At 41.8% G+C, this 21,772-nt stretch overlaps 1 protein-coding gene across 2 annotated transcripts in view; it reads right to left on the minus strand.

The window, feature by feature from the left end:
* Positions 1-21,772, minus strand: part of LOC125325234 (potassium voltage-gated channel subfamily KQT member 1-like) — a 200,974-nt gene that overhangs the window by 109,989 nt on the left and 69,213 nt on the right. Inside the window, exon 5 of one of the 2 annotated variants that reach the window (XM_048302109.1) lies at positions 14,150-14,534. The exons of the other annotated variant lie outside the window; for it this stretch is intronic. Coding sequence (XP_048158066.1) covers positions 14,478-14,534 — 57 coding nt within the window. The 3' untranslated portion in view covers positions 14,150-14,477. Of the gene's footprint in view, positions 1-14,149; positions 14,535-21,772 lie in introns of those variants that run through there. 2 annotated transcript variants of the gene reach the window in all.

A 21,772-nucleotide genomic window follows, 5' to 3' on the forward strand; every position in this document is an offset into this window, starting at 1 on the left:
CAGGGAGGCCCCTGGGTTTAGTCCCAGCACTGGTGCAAAAGCTGCCAGGTGGTGACTCTTGGTCATGCTGTTGTCCAGCTTCCCACCTCTACTGGCACTGAATTTAGCTCCTTCATCAGCTCTGGTGTGGACTAGGAACCTTCCTCTGGGAATAGCTGGGATCTGGGGAGCAGGGAATCAGCTGTCCACAACTGAATCATGACAGATCTGTTTGTTCTCCCTTTATCCCCAGCACTGCCTGTGCTCTGGTCTGCAGAACTGCATAGCTACCTCTTAGCTGTAAACAAGAGGAAGCCTTCTTGTGGCAAGAAATAATATGAAGAATATTCTATCTTATATTTCAAAGTATTTCAATCTTAACATTTCAAAATTATGGAGACCAAATTTTTTTTTTTTAATTGCCTGAAGTATAGTGTACTGAGATCCTTTGGCCAGAAGATAACAAATTTTATTAAAAACAGAAAGAAAAATGTGTCTATTGATGTAATTTTAAAGCTAAGAAGTGATTTGACACAGCAATAGGGAATCTTTGACAGTTACACCAATTTCCCCATTAAAAGGAGAAAAAGACCACAACTGAAAGCCACCCTTTGCAAGTTCCTCGTGCAATGGCACCCAGCAAAGTGCCAGCTGAGGATGAGTAAGAAATCTGGAGCTGGATGGAATGCCAAGTACGAGCTCAGTTGAGGGGAAAGAACATCTCTCCTTCTGCAAGAGAGCAAAAGCCCATTATGGCTTTTCATCTTCAACTCCCCAGTGTACCCTCGACTACAGACCAAACTGCACAATTTTTGATTGGATGGCAAATTCAGCAGCTCCTGTCTCAGGCTGTTCCCTTTGCTGTGTCCAGTGCACAAAGGTCTGCCCTGGCCACTGCTGTGGATGGGTGTAGCCTGGTGACAAGATGAGGAAAGGAGGCTCGGGCTTGCAGTGCTGTTTAAACGCCAGCTTTAACTGTATCTGGTTGCTGAGACGCACAATGCTCTTAAAAACTGGAAACAGAGACTGGCTGCTCAAACAGGAGCTGCAGAAGCCTGCTGACAATTTCATCTGGTGACAGCAGCTGGTTTCAAAGCAGATTAGTCACTGCTATTGAAAATATTAATTAAGGATTCGCTCTTTCTGCCTGCAGATCACAAAGGTTTACTGGTGATCCCACCTAAACTGACCAGGCTGGTTTAACCATCCAGTTCCAGCCATTTTCCAGTGTCCTCTGGACCCGATTTACCACCAGCTTCTTTTCTGCAGCAAGTTGCAGAAAGGAATACGACTCTTAAGGCTGGATTTTGCCAAGAAAACTACGCTAAGGAAGAGCTACATCATACTTTAACTAAGATTTCCATCCAGTTCTAATTAGGCTGCATAAAAATGTCTCCAAACATATTTAACTTGTATGCAGTGGCGTAACATTCAAGGCTTAAAATTTTAATTTATGGGTTTGGGTGGGTGCCTGATACTTCTAATGTTTAATGAATCTGTCCTCACTTGGCAATTTGCCATTGGTGTTCACAGGGTTTGTGTATGCCCCTAGGTATTTATATCTGCAAAATTGATAGTGTGTGAAATGTCTTATATTTGACAAAACATGGCTGTTTTATTTTCTTCTGAAATGACATAATTACTCCTGCAGGATATGTGGTCAGTTGAAGATTTGCAATTTTTCATATTAAAGAGTTCTAGATATTATTTCTGAAAGGCAATGTTTTATTTTCGTGAAGGATTCAGAGTCTGTTTAGTTAGAAGCTGCATTTTGTTTAAGTCTCACACTGGAAGCTCTCTGGGACAGGGGCTATCTTTGTGTTGTAATACAATTGAAACAATAACTTTAAAAACCTCTGTAAAATGGGATTTTCCATTAATTGTGCAGATGGTGGTTTGCTAAAAATACACACAGAAATTAAAGTGGCACAAAAGCTAGTTAGAGTAAACACAAAAAAAAAATCTCTTAGTCTAAGTCCAGAAAGAAAGGAACAAGAGACAACAAAAAGCTCATGGATGTTAATAAAAAAAGAAAAGGAAAATCCTTTGTTATTCAAGCAGAACTTTTAAAATATCTTTATTTTTTCCTTTCAAATACCACCACTGACATATTTAAGTAAAATTTCCACTCCCTTGCCAAAAACGACTGCAAAACTCCAGTGCTAAAAAAAGACAGGAAAACAAAATCAGGAAGGCAATCCTATATGAAAATAAAACCAACCTAAAGCCCACTGGATACAGTCTGAGGGTTCAGCGCTGGTACAACAATAAGTCTTTTGAAGGTCTCTTAACTCAGCTACAGTTAAGGAAAATGATGGTGTTGTCAGCCCCTCTGAACTGCTCTGGCTTTTGTAGATGTGCCACCATAAAAATTCAAAGCACCTCCACTTTGAGTGTCTGCCCAGGTCCATCCAGCTCTGAAGTAAACTTGCTGTGTCCCTTCTAACACAGTGGCACTGACAAATGCAGCGAATCCGAGAGTCTGTCCTTCCTCTCTGATGTGCCACTTCCTGAGCGTGATGCAGCCCTGGATATTTTTAACAGCTTTCTTCTCCTCTATAGCTCCCGTTCTCCAGGGATCCTCCCTCTGGTTGAAGGATGGCCAGATATGCCCAGAGCCCAGGAGTCCTTCTGCAGGGTCAGTCTGGGGAAGCACTGCTGCCTGATGTGAAACTCCAGTGAGGGAACAACTCCCTGGGCTCACAGCCTGGCATAAGAGTTTCGCCACAGAAACCGGGCAACATCTGTCAGTTCAGATTGATAACATGTTTTCCTGTGGAGTAGGGCTTTTATGGAGGATGTTTGGTTTGTTAAGATGGAGACAAACTTTTGAAAACCCACGCAAGCTTTTGGGCCAGCTTGTTTTCCTGTTAGTTTGCTGCTCATTGCTGCTGCTCTCCTCCTGGCCTAACCTGCTGCATCATTTGCTATCTCTGTTCTTACAGGTTGTTCTTAAATTTCTATTCAGAAGTTTTCACTTTTTGCTATGACTCGCAGCAATTTTATCTCCCAAAAAGTGGTTTCTTTCCCTGATGCAAGCCTGTCTGCTCCACTCTACCTTTGGCCTCCTTTGAACATTTCTTTGTGTCAACCTTAAATGTATTTGTGGTCCCAGATCACAGTTTATCCTTGGAACTCTCCAGCTCAGAATAACTGAAATTAAGATTGTGACTTTAACTCATAATATCTGTCCATTGAAGTCAATATTCTGAATTAATTTGGCCTCTTTACCCCAGAAATCTCCCTCCTTACAAGGGATCAAGAATCTGAGTTAATCATCACAGAGGTGATGGGGATTTTTTTGCCTCACAGCTGTACCTTACTTCTTTGGCCCACTGGGCCAGTTTAGTTATCTTGGCTAAGAGTGACCCATTTTGGCCATGCAGATGGGCTGCAGAAATTGTACACCATTTTCAGCCTCTGAGAGAGTTTGACATCTTGAGCAGAGCTCAGAGGTACCGACAACACACACAGAAGGGGAAAACTGCTGGTGTTTCTGTCTGTTTCTGTTCACTTAATAAATGATTTAAAATGTCAAGGCTTTTTTGTCAGATCAAAATTTCACCTCAATAATTATGTGCAAGAGGAACATGAGAGAAAGAAATTGTATAAACAGACATGCCTGGCATTAGAGCTTGAAAGAATCCCTCAGTATGTCCCCAAAATCACAAGCAGACAGAAAAACACACACACACACGTGTGTGGACACACACAGACCCCAACTCTCACACACATTTGTTTGGGGTTTTAGGGGTCTCAGAAAATGCGACAAACCCAAATGAGATTACAGCAAAGAGATTCACATTTCTAAGCTACTGTTTTCCTAGAGTAGTATATTCACATTCTGAATCAAGATGCTTTCCATCCCCAGGGTCTGTTGGGTGGGTGGGTGGAGCAGGGAGGAAGGGGAGGGCAAAAAAGAGTAAAGGCAGTGAAGACTCCGGTAGTACTCATTTAGTTTGATTAACTGAGTGATGCTTAAATTATGATGTACATTGATACATATTTCTGTGCAAGTTAGACCCAAGAAAGGACACTGGAATAAGGATTATTTATTAAATTCTACTGTAAAGAGTGGCTGCATGTTTGCGTGTCTCATTAACTCCTCTGACATAAAGTAACTGGTGTTCCTGGAATATTTCAGTTTAGTAAAGAGGTTTCACTGCTGAGCACAGCTTTTTTTTCTCCCCTTTTTTCTCTTCCCTCCCCCTTCTTTCTCTTTGAGTCTGAGGCTAGGATAAAACCTCAGTGATTAGCTTCGTTGCCGGCAACAAGCCTGATTCTTTAATGTAGCTGCTCTGCTCCTTAGCTTTGTTTTCATTATTATTTGCATTGTGCAGCAGATGACTAAGAGATAGTCAAAAGATCAAAGGTTTCCTTTGATGGTTTCTATCACGGATCCCTGCTGTATTAAAAAGGATCTCAGGTCAGGACATTCTTGTTCACACGCAGATCTGAACAAGGGGCTGCACGGAGTGATCAAACTGGATGAAGGCTGAACACATCCATCAAAGGGCTGCCCACATTGGCCCAAACAGAAGAGGAGGTTCTACCTCCAAAACCATGACATTAGCTAGTGACAGATGTCTCCCCGTGGCTGCTGCTTTGATGTGTCCGGACTAAGGAGAAGCAGAGAACATGGAGGGGTTGTGCTTTCCACGTTACTCTAGAACCGTTTCACAGAATACAATACAATACAATAAAGTAAATAAAATAAAATAGTAATTCATAACAAGCGATTTCTAACAGCAAAGGGTATTTGCTCTTCACAGAACACAGACAATCCAGCTTGCAGACCCAAGCCATGCCTATGTCAGATCTTTCTCACACATTGCATTTAATCTTGCAAACATTTAGTAAACAACAACAACTGAGTCAGTGCAGCCCCTCTGTGAAGGGAAGCACCTTCATGCATGGGAGGAAGAAGGAGATACTGAGGCCAAAACCAAGACCTAGTCTCTGAAAAGTGGGCTGGTGGAGCTTGGTCACATCCACGTTTCAAACTCCTGGCTGCAGGCTAAAATGATTTTGGGTGTTTCTTTGTGTCTGTGACAGAGGGTGGTGACATTTTTATGCCATCTAGTATATATCAGGTGAAGAGTGCTTTTGCAATTTTGTCAAAACCCCTGATCTAGGCTTGCTCCTGGGTTTTCCACCACACCACCAATAGTGCCATTCTCCTGCACTAAAGAGACATTTACTTGGAAGGGGTGTCCAAACAACCTACATCCATTTCCTGAGTAAAACAGAAAAAAAGCAATGACAAACCCCCACTTTTTATGCCAGGCAATTTTTGTTTACATTAGGACTCTTGCCAGGGTAAGTGCTGTCATGTCTCTAAAGAATATTAATCTACCATTAAAAGATTTCAGTGTGGACTTGCCCTAAATTTCACAGACATCTCCAGCTGTCATTCACTGCAACAGCAGCTCAGTTGCACCTCAAGGGGAAGGATTCAGCTCTGAAAATGTCACGTGAAGAGAGGTTTCTAACCTGAAGTAAGTATTGAAACCACCTGCCTCACATCAGCAGTGAGCTCAGGGCACTTCCATGGTTCCCACAGAATTCCCACAGAGCAGTTCATTCTGTTTAGCCCATCTGTTTTACAATGCTGCAGAGAGAGTACTCCTGCATGACTAGACATCAAAAATTAAGCAAAATGAATCCCACCATAACACACGATGGCTTTCTATTGGGCAGCTGATGCCAGAGCTGGGATTTTAGAAGGAATCTTGCAAGGCTTGTGGTTTTGAATTACTTCAGCACCTCTCAGTCAATTTAGATCATCCTAAATTGGTCTCTTTATTAGAAATCATCTGGGCTGATTTCACGTTTCAAGCAGCATCTATCTTTGAGATGGCTCATTCAGTTGGGTTGCATTCTGTGCCTTTAAAGAAACAACCCCCAAACCAACCCTTCCGTGATGCCCTCCTTGAGGTAGTCAACAGATGCAAAACTAGAAGAATGTGAAAATTGAAGGGGAACTTTAAATAAAAAGCCCATTGCTGAGCAGCTTTGTACCAGTGTGTACAAGACGGTGTGTGTCCCTAAAAAAGGGAAAAAGGAACCTTCTCCTTTTGTCATCAGAGCAGCTTCTCCTGATGAACAAGGAGGGATACTAATTGGCAGGAACCTCATGATCTGAGTGTGCTTATGAAGCAATGGGAAAATTCCACTCTTGGTCTACAGTTTAAGGGAGCCTTTTTGCTAATAACCATATTACCTGTAAGAGCCCCAGAGTTACTTGATTTAAATTCCAGAAACTTGACAGACTTACAGCCCAGATTTTAGCTGTCCTCCTCCTCTCTGCTGAGAAATTACCTGACATCATAACATGGTTTTTCTCTCTTCTCAGAACATCAAATATCCAGTTCCAGTAACAGAGGGTTATTTCTCTGTCAGTTCAGTCTTCAGCTCGTGGAAAAATAGAGGGGATTCTGTCTTGTTACTAGTGCACTTTTGATACACTGCCTTGTCTCCCAAAACCATCACTTTATTTCATGTTAGTTATGAACCATGTTTTGAAACACATCTCCACGGTGGTGAATGTTTATGCTATAGTTTTAGTGGTGGTAGTGTGAACACCTGCAAAGTGGAAAACCCTCCCGAATTTGGTCTTAAGGACACGTTTCTAAAGCACAGTTTATTGTAGTCCTATCCATTTTCTCATCTAAAATGGGACCCTTTGCTTGATGACTAAATCTACTGGAAATTTTCAGATCAATATTCCCTATTTGCTGATGATTAGGGAGAGCAGGAAGGCCTGTGTGCAGGGTTCTGGTACAGCGTTCTCATGAGCTGCTTTTTTTTGTTGTTGAATGTAGGCGCCGGAGTTACACCGCTGCTCGCAGAGAGAATGCCTGGCAAAAACGTGAGGGCAAAAGCACATTTGTGTATGCACAGGCCATATCCCAGCCTGTCAACGACTTGAAATAACATGCAAATAGGTCCCAGTACATCTATCATTCTGTTTATTGTCTTTACTCACTTTCAGTTTGACTTCTCATACAATTCTGGCTCTAAGCAGTTGATAAACACCATTGGGCTACTGGATTTTGTTTCCCACCAACATCACGTCTTTATCTTTTGGAAAGGTTGATGAAATACAAACAGTATAAGAAAAACTTTACTGGCAAGGGCCTCTGTGTCCTGCTTCACCACAGCAATGTACTGTGGGTGCTTTGTATCTGTTGCATAGTTTGTTTGAGTGACACTCTGACAAATGGTCTTTTTAGCACTGAAACTTAAACAAGGAGTGGATTGAGTAAAATCACAACCTGGACTGACTCAAAATGACATATCAGGAACATTTTTCAGTGGTCAGTTTCCTGATGGTTGAATTAACTGCAGTTTTATCTTGCTCTGTATTGGCTGCTTTACCTCACTTTCACCAAATTGCTTTCTTATCGTCATAAACACCACTGAATTACTGTAAACTGCCTAAGTGGCAGAGCCCTGCTCTCCAGCCCATGGGTGCAATCACTGGGTTTCCCTCTCTCAGTTGTCCATTGTATTTGAAATCATCTCAAGAGAACCAAGCCGACAGAACAATATTGCCCGAACTGTCACACACAGTTAACAGTTCTATTGTCATACATCTGGAGAGGAATTTCGTGGGCAAACACGTGCCAGACAGATACACAGCAGAAAAATAGCTTTGCTCAAGCTTCTGTCAGGTGTGGTTGGGTTATAAAAACAACCACTTTTCCATGCATTTCCTTTCATTTTGTAGTTGCCAAGATGACATCCAAAGGAGGCTGAAGGGAAAGCACTGAGACTGGCATGGATGGGTCACAAGTCCCTCTTCTGAGGGTGGCAAGTCTCACTGAGAAGAGGTGTGAGAGCCCAGGATATAATATTCTGCAAGTTAGGGATGAACTGCATACATCAATCATTTTTTATTTCAAAGGCACCTGGTCAAGATTCACCAAAAGATTTCACTGATCAGCAATGTTAGGGGAAAAAACCCTAAAGATCAGAATGAGGAGCCCAAAGTCAGCCCTGCAGCTTCTAAGAAATGTAAGGAGAAGTCTGATTTTTGAAAGTCTGAAGTTGTTAACCTTTCCTCCTTAACTTCTTTACGGGAGGAAGCAGGGTCCTTCTGCTCAGGAGAGAGAAAAACAGTGCCTAAAATTTATCTTGTGTTTTCAGTAGCTAAGAGTCACTATTACACTCACTTTGTGACCAGTGCATGTCACTGGGTCACAAGAACTAAACCCAATTGCAGCTGCTGGAACACAGAGAAAGACAGAGGTGAGTCAAGACAGACTGGAAAGTGGTCTGGGATCTGATCCCACCTCATGCTTCTGAGCCCATCAAAACCTTTCTTTGAAAATTCCAGGTTTTCCCAAATTGTCCCTTTCAAAGACAAAGCAAGAGCCACAAAGCGTAACTAGAAGACAAAATTTTTGTGTTGATTGGAAGCTTCCAGATTTTAGGAAATGGCAGTTTGTGTCCCCAGCTTCAATTAATTTCACTTGGCTTTAGCTGAAACACCATTTCTCCCCCTTTCTCTTGTTGCAGAAAATCAGGAAAACATGTCTCCACAGGAAAAGATCCATTTTGCTTCTGTCAATAATACACTGGGAGCTGTCAGGAATGTCTGAGCAGGTGTGTGTGGATATGATTGGTAAGCAGCCTATAAGCAGCTATCATTAAATGTGTAATAATAGCACAGTGCCAGCAGAATGAGACAAGTAGAGCAGTCAGGGATACAGGATTTATAGACTACTGCTCTATGCACCATCCTTAACTCTGCTTTCTAGGCTGGCTCTCCAACAATCTCATGTTTGTACTGCCTGTTCTGTCATATGGCATCCACATTTTCCTGGGATTTGAAAACACAAAGTCATCTTTGTATAAGCACACAATTTACCTGCTCTGGTTCAAGGAGGTTTAACAGCATTTTTGAAGACAGTTTTCTTTAGGAGGCTTTCTGAGCTGTCCCTTATCATCCTTTGATACAGAGAGAAAAGAGTTGGTATCTCCTTATTACGTGATTTTAGGATTCAGGCACTTTGTTGAGCTTCCTCCCTTTCCAGAGAGGACAAGCAACAAGCTAAGAAAGTCATCATAATTTTATATCTATTTATATCTATTTCCTTTCATGGAAGTGTCATCTTTGCTGGAGGAGCCTGTGCACCCCTCTAATGAGGTCTGCACTGAGAAATCAGGGACAGCGACCACAATATTGTTTTCAAAGGTGACTTAAAAGCAAAATAATGTTCATGCTATGAGAGTTAAAAAACAAAAAGGAAAAAAAAAGGAAAAAGGCATCATCCAGCTACCCCAGTGGCAGCACACTGGGGGCAGTATCTTCAGAAAACTTCTCAGATATACTCAGTGGGGGTCAAACCACCATAGCCACCTGAATTCATCCTCTTATTTAACATGACAGAAACTGGACTGGATGCAGAACAAAGAAAAGTGCTTGGGCCTTATTGTAGGTCATTCCTGAAATTACCGTGGGTCATACACCTTCCAAGATAAAAAGTGACTGCTGATAATCAGAAAGGGTAGAAATAGTGGTACTGTACAATTTTTAGGCTCCAGTAATGTGAAAGGGAATTTTTAATTCTTCTTCTTTTCCTTTCCCCTTCTGGAAAGCTGTGTGCCTGGATGGTGTAGATGGGGTGGAAGATTAAAAACAATGAGCAATCTATAGCAGTTAATCTGCCCGACTGGGAGGGCCTGAGGCTGTCCTGGACAGTTGGGATTCATGTCAGCTGCCCGGTTTAGGGTTGCAGCAGGACCACAAAAGGTTGCCTGATTGGAAGTGTGTGAACTGAAGGCTCACCACAGCAAAGCAGATGGGGCCGCAGGGCTGTAGAGAGGGATTCTAGGCAGACCCAGAAGAGACACAGTACGTGAAAAGCCATGGGGGTTATTGCAGAAAGTAACACAGCTCAAGGGATCCCAAGTGTTTAAATGATTTCTGGATTATTGCAATGGCTGAACGAGTATTTTGTGACTTGAAACATCCAGCGCTGCGATGCTCATCTCAGGCTTTGGGTAAAATTCTCCCCAAAATAAAAGGACCATACTAATCCATATCACTTGGACCTGCCCATCTGTCTCTGACAGCCAGACTCTCTAGAGCTTCTTTGGATAAACCCAGGGTTATCAGGTTAAGCCCCTTAAAAACAGCTTTTGTTAAAGGAAAAGGAGAAGATCCTGCAGGTCCTAAGAGGATAGCTGTGTTTTGGGCAGAAGTTCCAAGCATCAGAAGAGTTTATTTTCTCAATTCTGCCTGTGTGGCAGCCTCCAGTTTAACCACATCTCTGGCAGCCCTAGATAACTTATGAGATCATACCCATCCCTTGGATAGCACAGCTGGGCTCTCTGGACAGGAATACAGTGATAATTCATGTCTTTGACACCAAAAAATGCCTATGTGCATTATTAGCTGAATTAGTGTCCCATGGAACTCTTTCTTCATGGCATTTCTTTGGCCTATGTTTATTATATCAGTGCACATGTAAATTCATAGACTTTCGTGGGTTTAGAGCATTTTTTTTTTTAAGATGGCTCTTACAATTGTCTTCAGAATGATAGCTAATTATTTCTCCCATCTCACAAATAAAATAGCCTGTGATTTATCTACACTTTCAGAATGAGCCAGGGAAAAACTGAAAAACTTTTGCTGGAATAAATTAAAAAACGGTACAGTGAGATTATTACTTCCGTTCATCCATCCAGAACATCCTGAGAGGATGACTAAAGGTCTTGGTAGCCCATTAATTTAAAGCACTGCCAACTTTCTCAGTGCAAACATATATATATGAATACAGAGGAAAAAAAAAAAAAAGAAGAGAGAAAGATGAGTGAATCACTTCTTGCATATTCCTTATGGTAAGGGTGGGATTTTGTGCTGGGGCAGTATTTCATCTGCTTGTGAGGATCCCATGAGAAATAAAAAAATGTACCTGAAGGGTGAACTCCGACACAGCTGCACAGCTTGTTGGGTTTTCAGCATATAGGGTTCAGAAATCAAAAAATGAAAAACTCTGTGACTCCTCAGCCTTACTGTAGAGCACAAGCCAAAGCAAAATTAACTTAAAGGACTCAAAAGGTTCTACCCAGGGTTTTTAAAACACTGGGAATATTTTCATGTTTGTAGAGGTTGTGGGCACCTACCTGGTGACTTTCTGGTTAAATGAATTATTCCATATAAATAGCCCAGTTTAAAACTTAAAATGCCAGCCAAATGCTAAGTGACCAACCTAATTTTAAAGTCCATTTGTAATAACCTGCAATTAATCAACTAGTTTTTTAATTAAGAAATGAACTTAAAATTGCTGATTTATAAGCACTCTAATTCATAGCCAACACATTTTCATTTTGTTTGCCTGGATTTACACTAGAGGTCAATTAATCCTGATGAGATTAAAGTCTTGGTAATTTTGAGAAACAGCATCTGTATGAGATCATGCAGTTTAGCTTTAATGCATCTTAATCCACTTTCATACCTCTAGTTAATTTGCATTAATTTTCCTCAGGGTCCGTGTAGGTAAACACCAAACACAATTTTAGAAGTATTTAGGCAGGATCCCTGATTTATCCCCGTTTTCCTGGCAGGAGTGTGTGGGGGTGCCACAGGATCAGAGCCCTCACTCTCCAGTTGGGAGAAAGGCAGAGGAGGGAGATCTCTGTGTCTGGTTTTGGCAGAGGAGAGGAGCTGTGTTTTCACTGTCCTGCCTTTTATTTGCAACTACCATTTTTTTCCCCTTGCAGCTGAAGCCCCTAACAAAAGGCAAAGAATAAAATGAGACAAAAAAGCATCTGCTCTAAATGGAATTGGGCCAGTCCAGTCAAGTTTAAAGACTCTGAATCATTTGAGGGGTATGAGACTGGCAATTTACTAATGACTACAACTTATTAAAAAGGCATGAAAAGCTCCCTAATTACATATTTGGATGCTAAGTAGCCATTCTCAGCTTCACAGACAGCATGACTTTCCCTTCCAGTCTTGTCCCAGACCACACATAAAAAAGAAAACAGGCATCATAAAGGCTCAGGCGTTTTAGGTGCTAGAAACTAAAATATTGTAAAAGACTTAACCAGACTTTTACTTGAGGCTTTAGGCTACTCTCTGGATTAACTCTTATTGGAGGTTGAAAAATTTTGGTCATCTTATAATATATGCATTTATAAATAAATTACCATATATCCCGAATCTTTCAAAAACAACACAGCACATTAATCCCAACCACCTTTTTTTTTTCTGCTCTACCAGGCTAATTTCACTGGAATCATTAGTTTTAAACATCTATTACACTGTAAACAAATCCTGAAAAGCTTATGGACAGAAAGTCAGATATTCAAAAGATTGGAAGTGCTAGATTTAGTGCAAAAGTTCTATGGGGCTCGGCGCAGGGAAATCTATTTACAATTCCTATTATACAAATTGCTCAGTGCCTTTATTTGCTGCATAGCATCCAAAGCCAGCATTAAATATAAAATTGTTCATTTCCTGATGAGTGATGAGTGTTTTGTTTTGTTTTAATAATGTATTGACCTACAGTCGGAATGCTCCACAAACATTCTTGACTTTATCTGCAGGAGACACCCTCCAAACATGCTATGATTGTTGTTGTCCCAGCTTTCCAGGATTCACCCTCTTCCCTCTGGGTCCATGAAGCAAAGCCACTTTTCTGGACACGATGGGTTCAGGGTGTGTGTGCTGCACGAGGCTGCACATCACACAAAGTCCAGCCCATGCAGGCTTTGCAGCGTGTGACAAACTCTCTTCTCAGCAGAGGCGCAAACCTGCCCTTTTTGGACATTGCCACCCCAGGCAGAAGCACAGTGACCCTCCATGCAGGACACTCATTTCACCTGTTTCACAGGAAAGGAAGGGAGTACAGAGAGTAGCACTATTATCAGACAAGGAGAATCGATTCAGCGCCTTGCTTCTGGTTGCAAAATTTGAAATCCGAAAGCTCCCCACCAAGCAAGCACGCAGTGAAAATCAACAGCTGTTGATTTTGTTTGACTTTTGTTGTCTGCAACAAACATTTAAATATAATGTATGTGTAAAGCCCAGCAAAACAAAGCTGATCCTGTATTTTTACATCAACAGCTCTACAGCTGTGTGAGTACTTAACATACACCTACTTCTTTTGCAAAACAACAGTCAGATAACTGTAAATTCATCTGAAAGCTACTAATCCCCTATGTAAAGTTCATGTAAGTCTTGTTCTGCTCTTTGGATGGACTTATGCAGACAGGTGGTACATTTTCCAGGAAGAGAGACAAAACTTCTGTGTTTAATTGCTCCTATGAGTAGCACCCAAATCACCACCAGTATTTCACCACAAAACACTGTGCATGAGACACATCTCCTGCAGGAGCTGAAAAGTGCTGGCTTTTTTAAAACTACAGTGGTGAGTGCCTAAATTACTCATAGGCCGTAAGAACTCAGCTCTCCTGCCAGTGCAATTCCATTCCTAAAGAGGGTGACACCGACAGGGCTCTTTGCTGGAGCATCACTCACCTTTCAAGCCTCACAACAAATACAGAACCAGGCACACTTAAACCCTGAGGTGAGGCTGCAAGTGCAATTTGAACCACAGTGGCTGCACCTTACTTCATTTACAGGAAAAAAGGACTGGCAAGGACTTTCTGAGGAAGCGAGTTTTTCCTTGAAATAGCAGTGGTCACATTATATTAAAAAAAAAAAAAATAGAAAAAAGTAATACAATATTGAGAAAGGGTTAGTCTACACAGAAATAAAATCCCTTGCAGCTTTTCCCACAGAAACAACTACAGAGCTGGAAAAAGAAGGGTAGGTGGGTAAGAGGCAGGTGGTGCTCCTAACTTGGTCACAACAGCAGTCACTGAAGTTGAGGCATTTTGCACAGCCCCAGAAAACCCAGATCTTGTCAGTCATGGAATTCACGTGACACAGAGGTGGAGCAATGAAATGGGGTGAGTTCCAGCTTCGTGCCTCTGAGTAGAGAGGGGAGAGATAAAAAAGCCAAAGTCATTCACATATGGCCAGGCACAATCTGAAGACCACACTCATTTTCTGGAGCATTCTTCAATAAACTTGGACAAAAGCCATGTACTATTAAACCAACAGAGGCATAAACACCAGGCTCTCTGTCAGCTGATAGAAGGACAATGGAGAAATAATAGTACAACTCACAAGTGTTGGAGGGAAAAAGGCTAAAGATTATAAAGGTATTTTTATTCTTGGCTGACACTTCTATCAACCCAAGCCAAAAATCGCAAGAAAAAGAATAGCTGCTTTCCTTTATCCACATAAAAGGATTCTGTGCTGAGCAGCACTTAAGAAAAATGATCAGATTGTGATTATATAACCCTAGCATGAACTTGGTGACCAGTATAGTCATGTCAAATTAGGATGCATTATTCAAGCAGCAGGGAAGGATGAAAGTGTTTACCATCAGATATAAACCCCCTGCACTTCCCTTTCTTCAAACCTGTTCTCTTCTTTTTCCTTTGCTGGCTATGTTGGTGGGCTGGCTCACTCACTATACCAGCTCTTCTTCAAAAACACAGAAATTATCAGTAACAGATGCTGATGGTAACTGAAAAGAAAAAGAAAGACATCCACTCATTATTTCTCCCCTCTGCCTTTATCAGAAGCTCCCTTCTTCTCCCCCTGGTTTATTTCTTGCTCCTCTTGTCTCCAGACCTTTGCCCATTCTTTCTTCTTTTCCATCAGACCAGGGTCCCTATTCTGATTTTTTTTTGCTGGGGCCCCTTCACCTGACCCCATTCTCACTTTCTTTGTCATCTTGCCTTTAACTTCTTTTCATAAAAAGGTGTAGGATTCTGCCCATCAATGTTTAGACCACAACTTGTCACTTTTTTTTTTTTTTTTAATCAGATTTTAGAAAATGAAAAGGCAAAAAAATGAAAGAAATAAATGCTGCATGGGTAAAACATAAGAGGAGGCTGAAGCAGCCATAAGCAATGTAAGTTTTTAGATGCAGTTTAACTATATCTAATTAGTATAATGCAAAATTAATTTCTATTTTTCAGGTATATTTTGTGCACAGTCATTCTTACTCTCTGAAAATTCCCAACCATATCATGACCATAGCAAGTTTAATATTTTTGACCCCTTTACAGCTTTGAAAGTCATCAAAAGCCAAACTTAATTGCTCAAGTCTCACAAAAAACAGAGTGCCAAAGCCAGGGTTGGTATTACTAAACTGACCACCACAGAACTTATTTAAATCCCAGATTAATTTAATTTATGCAGTTTCTACTCTCCATCTGGAAGTCACAATAAAGGATTTGGAAAAATCAGTTAAATATTTTCAACACTATTTAATTCCTCTATCAAGCCAGTGTAGACTGTCTCTTTCCTTTTCTTAACCAGTCATCAACAATGGAGCATAGAAGAGAGAGTTGATACCTTGATACCATGCCTTGATACCATGGAGCTACATGTGGGCATTCAAACACATACAGAGAGAAAAATTCCTTTTCACTCTTCTTTTTTTTCATAAGAACTTGTCAGTAGAAATGGGTCAAGCCTTGGTTAAATATGTTTCTCCAGTAACACGATTACTTGATTTTGAAAGTGCAACAAAAGACTTTCCATAGCACAGACCAGGTCCCTGGATGCTTCTGAAAGATTCACTGGCTTACCACTGATATATGATAGAAGTCATACAAAATACTGCATCCCTCTTGAGGATAGGTGGTGAGGTGAACTGATCACCATCATTACCAGAGACATGGAGCCATAGTCCTGTTAAGAGCATTGCAGTATAACCATAGCTTTTCATCTCAAATAATCTTGCCTTTTGCACTAATCCATCCAGAAATCAGAACCACCAAAATGGAGGACTACTGTTGGGATGAAGTAGAATTAATTCTTCCTCTCGTCTGCACCAATTCTGGCAGTTCCCTGAGTGCCTGGCTTCTCCCTCTGCACTCTCAAAGGCAAGAAATGGCTGCTTGGGGGGATGAATTTGAGCACTCAGCTTAGGTTCCTCTTCCACTTCGTTCTGGGAAGGGGCATCCATCTCCCTCCTTGGGCTCGGGCAGGGCCCTCAGTTCTTCACTCCACACACCCTCTGTGCCATGGCCTCACCACCCTCACAGTGAAGAATTTCTTCCCAACATCTCCTTCAGTTTGAGCCATTTCACCTTGTCCCCTTAGGATACTGGAAGGCTGCTAGAAGAGAAGGAAATGCTGGAACATTTAATATTCCAGCACACCCTTCTCTTTGGAGCAGCAGTGGTAGAAACCAGCAACTGCTCCTCAGCCTGGAAGCAGCCTGTCATCTGCTTGGAAGACATTTCTCCTCCCTGCATGCCTTTGGGATGTTTCTCATTGATCCCACAGAAGGTCATTGTGCAGCCAGCAGCACACAGGACACTTGTGCAGCAGTTGCTCCTTCGGAGAGAAAGCACAGCCCAGGACAGACAGAACCAGTGCAGCTCCAAGGCGAGAGCCTGAGTGTTTCTGGCTGCAGAGGTAGCCCCTTATTGGCCAGGTCTAAAGGAACCCTTACTCACAATCTCACCCTTCTCCCTCCCACCTTTCTTTTTTTTCCTTTTTCTTTTCTTTTCTTTTCTTTTTTTTTTGGTATTTGCAATGCTGTTCTTGGCACCCCCTGACATTCCAGCTGAGCAGCACCTCACTAAGGTATTACCTGATTACACTGAGCACTTTCACATGTGGAATTTTGCACATCCAGCACTCAGCCAGTGACAGTAACAAATAGGGTATTAATTAACACCACAGTGATTAAAGACTCGGATCCCGACATCTGTAATGAATGTTCCAAAGATAGTGTCCGTGCATGCGGGATCTGTAAATCAGGGCATTTGCAAAATGAGCTCTGCTCTTTCTCAGCTCATTGCCATTCTCCGGGTGCTAACGAGGGGAACAAGGCAGAGCTGAAGCACTTGAATAAACCCTCACTTTTTCAGAGGACTTAATGAATCATGAGCAGACCATTCTATCATGTGTTTTGCAGCACGTTGATGAAGCCCTTTGCTTACCCCACAGTGTATGAAAGTCACAGTGCATCAGAAGGAACCCAATCAGTTACATGAGAATTGGTTTTATTTCCTGCAACATCCAATTTGATTATCTCATTATGTTTCAACCCACTTTTTCTAACCTAGCAATTTGCTTCTAGATAATTTCTTTCTTCCTTTTTGCTCACTGTTAAAAAACAGTGACTGGTCAGATGGAAATTCATTCTCCAGTAGGCCTTAAGTCAAAGATGAAGTTGATTAAAATGTCATATATGTAATAAAAAATACTGGCATTCAGTCAAAACCTGACAAATTAGTTATGGCTTGTCTAATCCACATTCAGCTATAAAACATGATTTACCAAATACCCTCACCTAACAAAGGATATTGGGTTTCTTACTGAATTTCCTATATTTGACACTCTCATAACATGCAAACATACATGGATTTAATTTTTTTCATTTCCTTCCGGATGGAATATTTCAACCTGTTAATATATACACAAATCCTGGTAATCCTGAAAACTGTTTAGGCTTTATTTTTCTTTCAAATTATATTTTCTCCAGTTTTCTTTATGTTACATCCATCCTTGTGCATGGATTTACAAGAGCAGGCAAATGATGAAAATGACTTTTTCAAAGGAAATAGTGGAAATAGGCAGAAAACCAAGATTGTAAAAAGATATATTTTAATCAAAGTTGTTAACTACCTAATGAATCTTAAAATTCTCTGGAGAAATGGCTAAAATAGACTCCTCACCATGCCAATAAAGGTTAAGTTGGCAATGGCTGGGGAGAATTGCAGAGAGTCACTTCAGAAACCTTTTTTCCCTGGTATTTCCACCAGGCAAGGGCTGTATGAATCCTGGAACTGTCCCCCTGTGGAAGCACAAGTGCCTTTGCATCTGTTTAGGGACACTTTCGGATTTGTGTCCTCTGTACAATGGAGATGTGAAATTCAATCTGCGACATTAATGGGATCAAATGGTGATGCTTAATCCTGTGGAATCGTTTGAACACTCTCTTCAACCTTCATGGCCCTTGCTAAGGTCCTGACCTTTATCTTCTCACAATAAAGTTTCCTAACCAAAGGCATCTTGTTTCTCTCTCTAGGTATTATAATAAACCAGATACATATTAGTTTCCCTGTCAGGTGGTGTCAGAACCAAGAATGTGTGACAAGCAAAAAGTGTCTCTTTTACTCAGAAATTAGGGTCTTTTTTTAGTGCTACCAATTTTCAAAGGAAAAAGTACCAAGTATGCATCACTATTTTTCAAGATTAAGCATGCCTGAAAACAGGGTTTTTTTCTCTCAGGACACCCTGTGTGACCAACTATATTCCTGAAAACATATTCTTTTGTACAAAATGGATAAAACCACAGTATTTGAAGTGGTTATTTGGAGAAAACTCATGGCACTTGTGCACTTGGGCTAATATAAGAAAGAAAGCAATGAAAATGGGTGTTTGCATCTTTCTGATGGGGCCCAAAGACAATGGAAGGGATTATGAGTTAACAATTCAACTGTACCTAAACAATAGGTTTGTTAAAGAAGTTGACTAAAGTTTAAGACAACTCCTCCAAAAGTCTCTTCCACAGGCAGATGTTTAATGAATGGAAAACTGCCTGGCACAAAATAACCATGGAAGAAGTTATGGGCCAGGGAAGAAAGGGGGTGAGAGCACCGGGGTTTCCTGTAGGAGGGCAGAGAGTCCAGATCAGCCAAGGCACCTCAGAGAAATCATCCTCAGCTGCAAATACCTATTTTCGGGAAGCAATAGCACAGAGGATGTTCTGCCAAGGAAGTCCTGCAAAGCCAAGCGAAGAACCAGTGCTAACAACCCAATGTGCTTCAGGGAACTGTTGGCACAGGCCTGTCCTTGGTACCCCTCGGGCCAAAGAGTGAGGACCTTGAACTGCAAGCTGTGAGGACAAGGCAGCCGAGGAGCCATGGGAAGTAATGCACCAAGGGAGATTTGGGAGGAGCTCATTTCTTTGATTTTGATGCCAACAGACCTCAGAAATTCTTGCCTGTCCCAGAGAGAAGAAATGGCTTCAGGTAGCAGATTGTCTATTTGAGAGACACCAACTGCTGCCAGGTTCTGAGTCCCTACCTACACCAATAAATCCTAATTTGAGAATGGAAAACATAACCTGGCACACGTATGCTCGGCAGATCCATCACTCCCAGTTTAGCATACGGAGTCCTGGGACCCAGCAGCAGTGGCCAGGAAAGGGAGTTGTGCCAGCTCTGCACCCACAGTGACTCACCAGCTCCTCAGCACAAATAAATCAGCTGTCAGTGCCTCTCCCTGCCTTGGGCCACATACTCCCAAGGATTTCTTTCCTATGTCCCTTCTCTCTTCCATGGCAATGTTAGCATGTTTTTCAATGCTTCTGCTCCATTTGGTTCTTCTTTTATGTATTCTCCAACAATTTCCTTCTCTACCACCATCCACTCCTCATTTTCCCAGCTGCCATTCTGCTCCTCCAGACTCAATCTATCCCTGCTACTGCCAGCTCTGCAGATATTTTTCTCAGAGGACATCCAAAATACACACAGCCCTTCTGAAAAAGTTTTTTTCTCTTTTTATTTGGGTCTTTTTCTGACATCTCTCTTTTTTTCCTGGGCTATGTCTAATCAATGCCAAGTGACTGCCATGACAAAAAAATTATCCCATCTTAGAATCTGAGCCATTTCAGGACAAAAATGAAATAAGAAAGAAAATATCTTGAGGTCCCCAAGAGTCAGACCAGACCAAGAGCTTATACAGAAACCTCATTTTTGTGCTGTGTGGGCTTTGTTCCTTAAACTCCATGGGACAAACTCCCTGATGTGGATGAAACAGAGCATCTCATGACTGGCAGGTCACAGCATCCTCTCCAAGGCTGCTGCACACCCACAGAAAGCTGTCAAGTCACCTCTGAGAGGCAGCCCCACCAACATCTTAGATTTAGGCCAGGGTTTCCCAGCTGTGGGTCATGACCCCACACAGGCCAGGGTCAACACAGGGTTCACACGGGGCCACAAAGAGTTGGAGAAAGCTAAAGAAATATTTAAGCTTAAGGATTTGTATTCAGGGTATTTTTCCCAGTTGGTGGGGGGAAGGGAAAGAGTGGAGCTGCACACAAACAGATGATCCAAGGAGGCTGATTGCTTCAGAAATCCTGACTTGACATATTGGGAATTCCACACTGGAGAGAAAGAAAGTGGTTCTGTGGCTCATGTACTTTGTCTATGCACTTTTTTTTTTTTTTTTTTTAATGTATTAGTTTGAAACTAGCCAGAAGTCTGGAAAGGTTTTAGTAACCTTAGAAGACAGACTAGCAAACAAATACAAGAGACATCAGCATGAGCATCCTTGTAATAGTACCTGGCTTTCATCAGAAGAATTTGAAAGGGTTCTCAACAGTGAAAGCACTTATACATCCCATGGAGTAAAAGGAGGTTTTCATTATCCCCATTTTACAGAGGAGAACCTGGCTAGGTGACTTGCTCAATGTCATGCAGAAGTTCTGTGGCAGAATTAAAAGCTGAGTCCAAAACTGAATTCTTATTTAAGTTAATGCCCTTGTCACAGCACTACTCTGTGCTCAGATTCCAACCCCCAAAATGCATTTTCAATCAAATGGATATCAGCAGCACCTATGTAATTAGAACTTGTGCAATCACAGGAGCATTGCAACAGACTTCAGGGTCATGAAAGGTGTGAGAGGTATGAATCCAATGACTGGATTTTTTTGATCTTACACAAATAACACAGATAGAGTCATAGACAGTGATTTGCCAATATGGTTTCATCCCTAAGGGAAATACTTGCAAAATCTTGCCCACACTTGATTATGAAGATCGAATTTGATGGCTGTTTTTGTCCTTCAGGAGCAGGATGGGAGTCAAACAAACAACATCGTCACACAGCAGTTAAGCTGCTGAAGGTCTTCCCTGCGTGGGCCACCCTGCAGCCCCTTGGCTGGTTGCTGGAGCTTTGGACAACCTGGACCAGTCTGAAGTGTGGGAAGTGCCACAGTGTGGGACAATCTCACAGCAGCGAAGCCAAGCTGGGCTCACGAGCAGCTCCAGCGCTGCCCTCCTTGTGAGCACAACCCAGCGCAGGATGTGCAGGGTGGGCCTCGTCCATGAGAAGACAAACCCTCTTCCACAGCTTTGCTGAAATTCAGTGAACTGCTGTGGCAGCCAGACTGACCCGTGGGGGAACAGGTCACCATGGCCACAACCCCCTGGAGCAGGGACAACCAGCACCCCGAGCCTGCACTGGTGACATTTTACAAGTCAAGATACTTTTAGTTAGCTGGTATTTGGCACTGGTTCATTAACCCAGCTGCTGGCACAATCCTGCTTTCTAGTGTAGATAAGAACTTGGCCTCACCCATTACAGACTGATTTGTTAGCTGGGAAAAGATCATTTATTGCTTTCACATCATTGCTTCAGCTATCCTTGGATAAGCTGGCTATGCAATTGAATGGTTGATAGCTTTCTGCTTGCAGTATTTTCTTTATATCTGTATTCCATATACTTCCCTACTAACTTTTTCCCCCCCTCATTTACTTTGAAATATTTTAAAAGATGAAAACTTGTAGTAATTTTCTGTGTCATTTTCTAGTGAGGGAATCAATCTTACACATACCTTTGCATGTAAGAATAAGCCTATTACAAATGAACAGATTCTTCCACTGTTTTCTCCCTTGAGTTTGGGAAACTTATCTGTTTACAATCATCACCTCTGTCTCTGCAGGGGAAGGTTGGGAAGCCTGGGACTTTCAAGAAAATATTTATGCATGTGCTGAGTGGGGTGGAGTAGGA

The sequence above is a fragment of the Corvus hawaiiensis genome, chromosome 4 (genome assembly GCF_020740725.1).
Source record: "Corvus hawaiiensis isolate bCorHaw1 chromosome 4, bCorHaw1.pri.cur, whole genome shotgun sequence".
Taxonomy (NCBI): domain Eukaryota; kingdom Metazoa; phylum Chordata; class Aves; order Passeriformes; family Corvidae; genus Corvus; species Corvus hawaiiensis.